Source organism: Pyrus communis, chromosome 13 (genome assembly GCF_041283825.1).
Source record: "Pyrus communis isolate YQ-2024b chromosome 13, ASM4128382v1, whole genome shotgun sequence".
Classification (NCBI taxonomy): domain Eukaryota; kingdom Viridiplantae; phylum Streptophyta; class Magnoliopsida; order Rosales; family Rosaceae; genus Pyrus; species Pyrus communis.
Window position 1 is genome coordinate 14,548,239 of NC_142577.1, and position 11,746 is coordinate 14,559,984.

At 36.9% G+C, this 11,746-nt stretch overlaps 1 protein-coding gene across 1 annotated transcript; it reads right to left on the reverse strand.

Annotated features, from left to right (window-relative positions):
• Positions 1-6,286: 6,286 nt before the first annotated feature.
• Positions 6,287-7,818, reverse strand: LOC137725035 (protein EI24 homolog). The gene is made up of 6 exons (XM_068463645.2): positions 7,742-7,818; positions 7,347-7,399; positions 6,953-7,066; positions 6,752-6,815; positions 6,482-6,567; positions 6,287-6,401 (listed from the first exon to the last, which is right to left on the reverse strand). Exons 3-6 carry the CDS (start codon positions 7,030-7,032, stop codon positions 6,287-6,289), a joined length of 345 nt encoding a protein of 114 aa, XP_068319746.1. The 5' UTR covers positions 7,033-7,066; positions 7,347-7,399; positions 7,742-7,818.
• Positions 7,819-11,746: the final 3,928 nt, after the last annotated feature.

An 11,746-nucleotide genomic window follows, 5' to 3' on the forward strand; every position in this document is an offset into this window, starting at 1 on the left:
TTGGTCCACAGTTATCAGAGTGGATTAACTCTGACGGTTGAGTAGCTCGAATTACTATTCCAAAAGGCTTTCTAACTGTTTTTCCAACTAAACAAGGCTCACAAACAGGCAGATTGACATTAGTGAATGACCCCAACAGGCCTTTTCTAACTAACCTTGTCATTCTATCTTGCCTTATATACCCTAGTCTAGCGTGCCATGTTTCAGAATTAACATGCTTAATAATAGTTACTAAATAAGTAGAAGAACAAGAATCAATCAAATCCAAGCAAACAAAATCGTTCTTTATTGAACCATATCCAATTTCAACTTGATCCAAATAAATCACCAGTCTAGATAGGCTTAAGTAAAAACAATATCCTTTGTACAAAACTGCAGTAGCTAAAAGTAAATTAAATTGCATTCCAGGGGTGTGCAAGACATCATGCAAAAGTAGTTGACACCCAATGCTTAGTTAAAGTCAATACGAATTAACTCCCAAAGCTTCTGTACGACTTCCTTCACCCACGTACACCTAGTATGACTTTGCTGGAAAACGTTGATAATTTTTGAACCCCCTTTTATCTCAAATCACATGCTTGGTTGCTCTTGTGTCTACAATCCAATTGTCGGATGTGTTAGCAACATGTATATGCAAACATACACAAACAATGATAGATTTAGGGTTAGGGATTACCTTTTTATTCGGCTCAGTGCAATTATAAGTGAAGTGTCCTTTTTTTTTTTACAATTAAAGCACATTGACTTGGATTCATCTTTCTCACCACGTTTACCTATGTGGGCCTTGATCTTATTAGAATTAGGAGCAAGCTTTGCATCTTTTTTCTCAAACTTGGTCTAAACCTTTCCTTTGAACTGGTTATCCTTTTTGGACCCACCTTGAGTCAAAAAGGCAATACTTTGGGTTGCCACTCGACGCTCACCTTCTAGTTCAACATGACGCGAGATGTCATGAAAGTTCTTAATCTGATCATTGTGCGTCATGATCTGTTTAAGGGCATCCCACAAGTCTAGGAGGGACCTAATCATAGCTTGGACTTGCTATTTATCGGTAAGGATACTCCCAACAGCTTTCAAATCTCGTATCATGCTGGACATCTTCTTAAGATGTTCAGATACAGAGTGCTTAGGATCTATCCTGTAAACCTTAACCTTCAACATTAGACTTCTCAGTCTAGTAGTTGAGGTTCCACCAAAAGTAAATTTTAGTTGGTCCCACATCTCCTTGGCGGTCGAGTACCCTTCATACTCACCAATAAGATCATCATGCATGCTGCTTAACATAGTAAGGCACGCACTTCAATCTTTCTTGAACCAAGATTCATAAGACCTTACTCTAGCTGTATGCAGAGCCGCAGTGGTTCCATCTCTCTCAAGATCAGGCTCATCCACCGAAGCCTCCAAAGGCTCTAAGAGCTCTTGTTCATTGAGAAGATATTGGATCTTCCTATGCCAAATATCATAGTTGGTTCCAACCAGCTTTTCTCCTTTGGTCAAATTAGCAACAACATTTTTGGTAGCCATTTCTTTCTACAAAGGTGAAATAATTTTGACATTATTAATTACACATCTTACATTTATTTATTTCAAAAACTCACTAGAAAATATTTCACTTTTTCTCCTAGGTTGAAATTGAAAAATCCGCTAAGTCACTCATAATTACCATTCAATTCTAAGAGTCAAGATCATATTTTCTAATTATTTTCAAAATAAATCTTATTTAAACATTATTATGTTTTAAACTTTTCCATTTTGCATGCAACATCTAATTAAGTGCACAACGATTAGGTTTTTAGATAATGGACTCGACATGTGAGCCTCCTTAAGTGCGGCCAGGTTAAATCCAGGAAGGGTGGTAGTGCGAAGCTTTTAAAAACCAAACCTCTTTGACACCCAAAGTGTCTCCTTAAACATTTTTCCTAGACACAACATCAAATAAGCGAACCCCAATATAATTTCATTATTTTTTATTAATTGGGTAATCTTTTTTATATATTCTCCTAAAGAATATTCCTTTCTAATTTAAAATGCTCAATCAACATGAGCAAATTTGACAGACATTATCTCTTTTTTATTTTCCTAAAATCTTGGCATGTGTTGGATATTGTTTTTTAAAGGTTAATTAAGAACGTTTCCTTAATTTTAGTAAATTAAAAACATCTCTAATACCAAACCTAAATATACACAGTCAGTGAACCACAATGATTCACTCGCCAACCATGTCCCAAAAACACGGCCCACGCGTCGCCCTAAGCTGCAGTGCAAAATTAATTAATTAAATTATTATTCTTTTAATAATTAATTTAATATTGCACGAACCCGCTAGTCGTGGGTGGCGCGTGACACACAAGCACCGTCTTCTGGCAGTTCGATGCTGTTCTTTTGACATCCGTTGGATTGAACTCCCTGAGATGAATCTGATGGTGTAGCTAACATCCACGAAAGCCTTGAGTTGTACTCGTACTTGCTTAGGCCAAGAGTGGAAGAGATGGACCATTGTTCATCATCTTCTTCCGAAAAATTTGGAATTTTTCACTCTTGCGATGCCTGTTTACAGATGCCATAACTTAGCGAATGCGCATCCGTTTTATTCGTATTTTATGTTGTTAGAAGGATCGGATTACCATCTATAGTTAAGTCTTCTTTGGCGAATCCCAAAAACAACTCTAATCGCACGAAAAAAGGGTCACAAAAACCTTGAAAAAATTTGTTTTTCATGCTATTACGAAACTAACGTTTCAATTATCTCTCTAACCACTTGGTTTTAACCCAAGCATTAAAACCCAGAAAAAATAAGCATGGCAAAAACGAAAATTTTAAAGACAAGCATTCATGGCATATTCATATATATCTCATGCTTTCAAGGTTTTCATACATGGCATATTCATATATATCTCATGCTTTCATGCGAGGAGTGTGTGAGTGGCTTTGATACCACTGTTGGAAGACTATAAATGAATTCAAAAGGACATGTGTACCTTTTATGCGGAAGCTTGAATCTCAACACGCTCCTACAAACATGAACAACTACTCTGACCCTCCGTGCACTTCTAGAACCTCGCAGGTCATTGGGTTGGCTACTGTATGTTGAGTTGCCCCTTGGTTTTTGCCTCCCAAGACCTAGAGCCGAAAGTGATAGCTCTAAAGACCTAACTAGAATATTTGAACTATGGAAAAGCTTGTGTTTCTTGTGTCTTTACTCTTCTCCAAAGCCTCCTTATATAGTGGTTGGGAAGAGTGTACAAAGACTGAAAAGCTCATGAAAATCCCAAGTATATTCTAATATGAATATTTCTTGATTTTCATCTAATTATCACATAGATAATTAGGAGGTTAATATCCTCATATGGGTGGAATATCCTTTGATATTTATTTATCCCATAAGATAAATCCTACAGAAACAAGCAAGAATCAAGGGAGAAAAGGTTGGATACGGTGTCTATTCCAGATCTTAATGAGATGGCGGTGGATGATGAGGATGTGATTGACAATCATTTGGCAATTATGCCATATGAGGGCCCTATTCTTTATTCTCAAGGTTAATGGGAGATTATGGCAGATCCAAAATGACTTTCTTTGCAATTAATGGGACATCATGTCAAGCATATTTTTGGGGACTCACATTGGGGAAAGGTTGAAACAATGGACAACTTGCAGATTTCTACCCAAGGGCCAGAATATCCATTTATTGGAAGAATCAGTGATGACCCTCGCCGCTCAGTGGGTACTGCAACAAGGATCATAAGAGAGTTAACAATTGGGTGTGCCCACCCAACTGATTTGGACAGGTTGTCGGGGTCTGACCCGGTTGGATTGGATATGTTTATTTTTAGAAGTGGGGGCCGTGACAATGCTAATAATTTGAAGTCTACACTAGCTTATAGTAAAGGTAGACGTGCTTCATAGAGAAAGAAGACTAAACTTCCTTGTCTTGGCAAAAAGTTTGTCCGTGAGCCAAGGTGGGATTGCGAGAAACATGCCACTAAGCAAAGAGTAGTGGATGAGGTGTCATTGAATTCCATAGCGGCGAAGGCTGATAGGTATTAGTCCTGCCGAACCCAATGAGTTGCTTAAGCTAGAATTGCAAGGGTCTTGGGAATCTCCATGCAATTTGGACACTAAAGAGTCTTATCCTCTGTAAAGATCCCATGGTGGTTTTTTTATGTGAAACGAAAAGTTCGAGAGACCATATGGAAAAACTAAAGTTACAATTAAGGTTTGATTGCTTCTTTACTGTTCCGAGTAGAGGTAGTTCAGGTGGTTTGTATGTGATGTGGAAAGACGGAGCTAACTTGCTTTTGAGCTCCTATTCGAATAATCACATTGATTTTGAGGTTGGTGGCGTAGGAGAACTTAACCATTGGAGACTCACATGTTTTTATGGTTTTCCGGCAAAAGCTGATAGACATAAATCATGGAGTTTACTTGGGCAACTACATGCTAACTCTTCTTTGCCATGGTGTTGTATTGGTGATTTTAATAAAGTTTTATGGACGGATGAACAAGAAAGGGGTGATTTGCGATGTGAGAGACAGATGTCGGGTTTTCGTAATTGTTAGCACGTTGTAGTCTCATCGATATGGGTTATTAGGGGAACAAGTTCACCTGGGCTACGACTCGGGGATGAGGCACTAAAGTTCATCTTGATAGAGCCATTGCTTCGCAAGAATGGTTGGATTTATTCCCAAAGTTTAAGGTGGTACATTTGAAACCCGCGACTTCTAATCATGTACCTATTTTAATGGAGTAGGTGGTGAAGAAAAGGGTGAAGTTTAAAATGATGTTTCGTTATGAGGAGGGATGGTCTACCCGTGAGGGGTATGCCGAGATAGTGAAGGCTGGTAGGCAAACGGCATTCTCGGGGTTGCCAATGTTTCGGGTTACTGAAAAATTTAAGGGCACTCGGGTTTAACTCTTAAAGTAAAAGGAGGATAAACTCTATTCTTTGTTTAGGCAACCATTTACAGAGACGATTGTTACTTAGAGGTAGGAGTTGTATTCCAAACTCCACTCACTTGTGGCGCAAGAGGAGGCATTCTGGAGACTAAGAGCAAAAGAAAATTGGTTGAAGCTTGGGGATTCAAATACAAAGTACTTTCACCAAAAAGTTGTGAGACATCAACGACAAAATGGGTTGTATGGTTTGTTAGATGACTCAGGGGTGTGGCATGAGACTAAGGGCCCGTTTGTTTGATAGGATTAAGGAGGACTGGACTGGACTGGACTATAGTCCCTTGTTTGGTCTGCTGCAGGATTTGGTTTAATGAGATTAGGTGGGATTCGCTCGGATTAAACACCTCCTTACGAGGTCTTAACCAGGATCCCCAAAATTGGGCGGACTCGTAAGCCCAGAGAAAATCGCGAGGGTGACTTCCTGCTCGTCCTCCTTGCCGTCGCTCATCGTCGTCTTCCCTCATCGTCGTCTTGCCCTCGCTCATCGTCGTCTTCCTCACCCTCATCTCTGCGTCTTCCTCATCTGCATCTGCTCGCCCTCATCTGCTCCGAGTTGTCTGGTAAACTTCGAATCTTCGATTTATTTCGTCATTTGTTTTGCAGATCGTGATATTACTGAACTTTATTTGATTTTGTTGTTTTGGGTTTGAGAAATTTTGAATCCTAGACCTCTGCACTTGAACAAATTAGGGTTTTGATTTTTAGGTCAAATTGAGATTGATTAGAGCATCTGAACTTCACTAAAATTCACTGTCAATCTGCAACCTTGGTAGAAGTAGCCTGCTTAGCATGTTGGGTATGTTGATTATGATGTTGTTAGGATTCGGAAGTACATTGGCTTTTGTGGGTTTTATTTGGCTTAAGAAATGGTTATCGGCTTGGTAAATGGTTATCTGCAACCTTGGTAAATGGTTGTCGGCTTAAGAAATCATATGTGGGTTTTATTTGGATTAAATCCTATTTTAGGAGTTTGCTGCTGCAAAAGCAGATGTAAGTGAGATGAAACATGAAACTGGGTTTGGCAGTTGAGAATTGAGCTGAGAAAATGGGGTAGTGTTTCACTTTATCATCCTTTTGTGTTCAATCTGATGTTGTTAGGATTCGGAAGTACATTGGCTTTTGTGTTTTGGTAGTTATAATGCCTTGATTTGTTCGCTTTAATTTTGGATTTCCATATGAATGTTCATCTGTTGAATGCAAATTATGTTACTTTTGGTAAATGGTTATCGGCTTAAGAAATCAAAGTGGCTTAAGGATCAACTTTGTTGTTATAAAATTGCCTTTGCTAGGTAACTCATGTATACAACTTACAAGTACTCCTATATTAATTTGTTTAGTGAATATGATAAATTGTTGTATATTTACCAAAACCAGCAAAAAATGCCCAATTAGATTCAAAGAAATCCAGCCTTTTTTCAAGACGAACTTCAGAAAAATTCCATTTGTACCTAAAAGAGTTCAAAAGGAGCATTAGCACACACTTATCTAGGAAATTAGATTAAGCCAAAAAGGTATATGCACCACGTACTCGAAACAGTAATAGGCATACATCCAGGACAGAAGCAGAAAATTTACTGCCTTCCCCACATATGGTATATATCCAGTCACATATACCTGCAGAAGCCATCGATTCTGTCATCCAAAAAGTGGCACATAAGCCATGGAGCATATTGCAATTTGAATATAAACTCCTCTCTCTCTATCGTTCTCTAAGTCTAATAAGTATGAAAACTAAATCCTGTTCCTCCCTTTATGAATCCATACACCCAAATAAATAAAGAATAAAAGATATCTATACCTCTAGGAAGAAACAGGTCAAAAGAAGTACTGAATACACCTGCTCTCCTATACCAATCATGACCCTGCAGATTAAACAGATGCATACACAACTCATGAGATACATAAATATCTATTCAACAAGAAATGTCTGAAATAATAAATATATAAAACAATAACAATAATAAAAACCTTAAGCTCTATTTAAGAATAAGTTAATTACCCTTCTACGCCAGCAGGTCTTTCCAAACCAACATCATTTTGTCTGACAGGATCCAATGTGGTTGGCGTGGATCTCCCCATTGCAGAAAATCCATACTTAGCAATGTCATTGTACCTTTAGTTAAAATAAAATTGTAGATTTGGATAATCACATAGTAGAAATTGGAAAAAGAAAGACATCGGGAAGTGGAAATGTCAAGACATGCAGAACTTTAAACAAAATATCATATATTAAAAACTATTGTCACTCCAATCAGAACTTTAAACATTCTGCATTGCAAGAAATAGATGTATACCTTACCTGTGCTCAGTTCATACCTATGGTAATTAAAACAGAATCAAGTAAATAACGTAGGGGTAAAACAATTAAGCAAAAGGGGATAATTTGGTAGTACCAGAGGTTGCTCAGGATAATGCTGAATATGTACAGTGGGTAGAACCAAGTTACCTGCAAAGCAAAAATAAATAAATGAAAATTATGTATTCCGTGAATTGAGAAAGGAATTGAATCCCTTCAGTAATTCAGGCATCTATAGTGATAAAGAAATATTTTGTAAGATAACAAACAAACCAAGATTACATACCAGTACAATAATCAGAAACAAGAGAATTAAACATCCAATATTACATGACACATACACTTTCTTTAGCCATATCACGAAGATTACAAAACTTAATGAGGCAAAACATTACACAAAAAATGCATATTCATCCATTTTGCCACTAAGAAATATTCAATAGAATGCCATCCATGCACAAAGTGAGGATCTTAAATTGGCTGCATACTTACATAAAAGAGTTGTACGAGTCCATGCCGCAAGACGGAATAAAATTTCAATGTACCAACAAATGAGCAGAGCTCTTGAGAACTATATTCTGGGCATCTATCAGGTAATATCCAGTGTAGAGTTGGGATGATGACTGAGTTAAGGATAATTATACTGCAAAGAGACAGAATAAGGAATTTGAATGTCAATACTAACGCATGCAGATTTAGAATGCACTTTGTCCAGCAAAACACTGAAAGCACTTTTATATGTAGCTTCTACGTTATGTGATGTCTATGTAGAGGTAATACTGGGAAATGGAAACTAAGATAACCAGATATAAGCATCTATAAGCATCTAAAAGCTATTATCGATTTTATATTACATATTCATCCATGATTCGTACAATATCAGTACTTGCACACATTCTTTCTTTCACATCGGAGTAAGTTAAGCTTTTGAGAACAGCATGTCATTGAAAACTCATGTTCAGGTAACGTTGCAAGGTGATGTCCAAACCAGGTTGAACTAAAATTTGTGGTCAGGAGCTGTATCTTTGTCCATTTGTTTTCACCTATGAGGAAATGTATCTGATATTTTGAACATTTCTGAATCTATCAGTGGCTATGATTTATGCATTGTTGGAAGAGATGTTTCTCTTAGTCTAGTTGTGCAACTTCCTTTACTGATATTTGGAAAATGTCTTGAGTTTGAATCTTCATCCCTAGTTTAAAACTGCTCGAATCTTCTGCTTCATATTATCTGACAGCTCTCATTCAGATTTGTTTGACATGTTTTGTTTGAACCTCTCATTCAGATTTTTCGTACATATTTTTTAAAACCCTCTTCTCTACACCACGAGTTGTATTTTAAACTAAAACACTGCACGATTGATTAGTTCAAGTGCAACTTGTCATTTCCCTACCTATTTTTCCATGATTTCTGTTTTTCTAGGTATAAGTATACCTAGAAATTTTGTACTTGTTTCAGTTTGCTTTTGATATTTGCGGTAATGTTGTTTTATCAGCTGATATAGCATAGCTGGATTATATTATTTGGTTTGTTCTTTGTGCCAGATGGAAAGCATGCAGTAGCATAATGTCCTTAATATTTTTTTCCTTTTTTTTTTTGTTTGGATAGATATGGATCGAAGGAAGTTTTTATTGATCTTATTGTTAGAGATGTCTCATTTAGAGACGATTTGCATTTGTACGATTCTTGTGTTGCTGATGCTAAGGGCAAAACAGAGACATGTTGAACGACGCACCTTGACTAACCGTTCACTTGTTAGACGAGAGATTAGTTTGAGTTATCTGAATGGTATAATAGGGAATACTGATGTTGAATGTGTCAACGAATTGAGAATGGATAGAAGGACTTTTGGCATATTATGTGACTTACTTCGTCAAGATGGGAGGGTAAAAACGGATGGTTTGATCTCTGTAGAGGAGCAGGTGTGTATGACTTTACAAATACTAGCACATCATACTAAGATTCGTAGTGTTGGTGGTAGATTTTATAGGTCGGGAAAGACTATAAGTAGGTATTTCAATAGTGTATTGCAAGGAATTTTGCGATTACAAGGTATCCTACTAAAAGTCCCTCAACCTGTGCCTATTGATTCTACAGATCCTAGGTGGCGATGTTTTAAGGTATGTTGATAATTATTTTCATTTTCCCTAAGCTTTAACTCTTCATTCCCTTTGTATAAATTAACAAAAGCTTTTTTTTTTTTTTAGAATTGCTTGGGAGCATTAGATGGAACACACATTGATGTGCATGTACCTGAAATTGACAAACCAAGATACCGAACTAGAAAGGGTCGAGTCGCAACTAATGTATTAGGTGTGTGTTCAGGAGATATGCAGTTCATATATGTGTTTCCGGGGTGGGAGGGTTCCGCATCAGACTCTAGAGTGCTACATGATGCAATTACTAGGCCTAATGGTTTTAAGGTACCAACGGGTAAGATTATTAGTTAGTCTCAACTTTGTAAGTTAGGTCTAGTTTTGTTTGTGAACTACAAAATACTAATATAAGGTCTTTTTTTTTATTAGGTTATTATTACCTTGTAGATGGTGGTTATACAAATGGTGAAGGATTCCTTGCACCCTATAGAGGAATACCTTATCATTTATCTGAATGGGAAGGACGAACACCTTCTAATAAGGAAGAATATTTTAACATGAAGCATTCTAAGGCAAGGAATGTAATTGAACGTTGTTTTGGCTTGCTAAAAGGAAGGTGGGGGATACTAAGGAGTCCATCTTTCTATCCGATAAGGACACAAGGTCGAATAATTACCGCTTGTTGCCTACTACACAATCTTATTAGGCAAGAGATGTCTGTAGATCCAATGGAGAATGTGCCAATAATAGAAGATGGACAAAATACAAAAGAAGGTGAATATGTTGGTAGTGTTGAAACATCTGACCAGTGGACTGCAAAGAGGAATGCCATGGCTCAGGAAATGTATAATGAGTGGAGAGCAATTAGGAACCAGCAACCGAACTAGCTATATGTGTTAATGATAAGATTTTATTTTAGTTTTCCTTTTTATCATGCATATGTTGGATATTATTAAAATGATTGGATATTATGCAAATTGATTGGATATTATGCAAATTGATTGGATATTATGCAAATTGATTCTTTGTATTGTATTTTAGTACATTCAAATATTTTTTTGTTTAGGTATGGATAACCACAATAATTTGAAGGCTTCTCAAGAGCCAAAGGGAAGAAGGTGTAAATGGGAAGCATTTGAGGAAGAAGTATTACTATCCGTTCTTGAGGATTTTGTTGCTCGGAAGCAACGATGTGACACAGGTGCTTTCAAACAAGGTACTTTGATTGAAATAGCGAAAGCTGTCAATGTTTTATGTCCTAATTCAAATATAAAGGCAACTCCACATATTGAGTCAAAGTTGAAGAAATGGAAAAAAACATATAGTTTGGTCCTTGACATGATAAACACAAGTGGATTTGCATGGAATGATGTCAAAAAGTGCGTTGAAGTTGACAGTGATGACGCATGGCTTTCTTATGTGCAGGTTCATATCCTATTTTATTTATACATTAGTTATATTCTTGCTGCTATATTTGTTATGCATGCTAAATTTTAGTTTTGCTATGTTCATATAATCTTAGAAAAATAAAGAAGCTGATGGATGGAGAAGCAAACCTTTTCCACTGTACGATAGATTTGCATATATATTTGGAAAAGATCGGGCTACGGGTAATGTAGCCGAAACCCCTGCTGAAATGATGGAGGAACAAAGTCATGATCAGGTTGGTGCAAGTGATATTGGAGGTGAAAATGTTGTATCTTCAATGAACCAACAAAGCCAACAAAGCACCCCATCTGAAAATAGCCAAAGAAAGAGGAAAAGAGCTATGGGAAATTCAAGTGATGGAACCGAGGCAATTATTAGTGGACTGAAAGAATTTTATGTTGAAAGTGGGAAGAGGATGCAAATGGTAACTGAAGCTTTAGTTCAAGGTACTGCAAATCATACTGACATAGCTAACGAACTTGAAGCAATGGGTCTTTCTCCTATGGATCAAATTGATGCATTGACTCTTATTTTGGAAAAACCACAAAATGTGGGAGTGTTTAGGGCAATCAATTCGGGACTCAAGAAAGTGTTCGTCCAAAGGCTTTTAAGCGACAAAGCAAGCGGATGAGTATATTATGTGGTGCCCTTAGACATGGATGTATTTTATTAATCGTACAATCTTAGGTTATGGCTTCTAACTTAGCTTTGCACTATGACGTATTTTGGCTAATGTTAACTAGGATTTTGTAAAGTATGGAGATCTACTTTGGAATGCTATACTATAGTTAACTGGCATTTTGTAAAATATCCTGGATGAAAATTTAGTGAATGATGTATTTGTCGGACTAAGAAATCCTTGGATCAAGTTATGTTGATATAAGTATTTGATGGCTAATGACGTTTAATGTGTGATAAGAAGACAAATTAAATCAACTTTTAAGGGCAAGTTGTGGATTGATTACAATAACA

Coding starts and splice junctions, on each gene's coding strand:
- LOC137725035 (XM_068463645.2), bottom strand. CDS start 7,032: ATGGGGAGATCCACGCCAACCACATTGGATCCTGTCAGACAAAATGAT. Junction 6,816..6,952: donor AGACCTGCTGGCGTAGAAGG/GTAATTAACTTA, acceptor TTTAATCTGCAG/GGTCATGATTGGTATAGGAG. Junction 6,568..6,751: donor TGACCTGTTTCTTCCTAGAG/GTATAGATATCT, acceptor TGGCTTCTGCAG/GTATATGTGACTGGATATAT.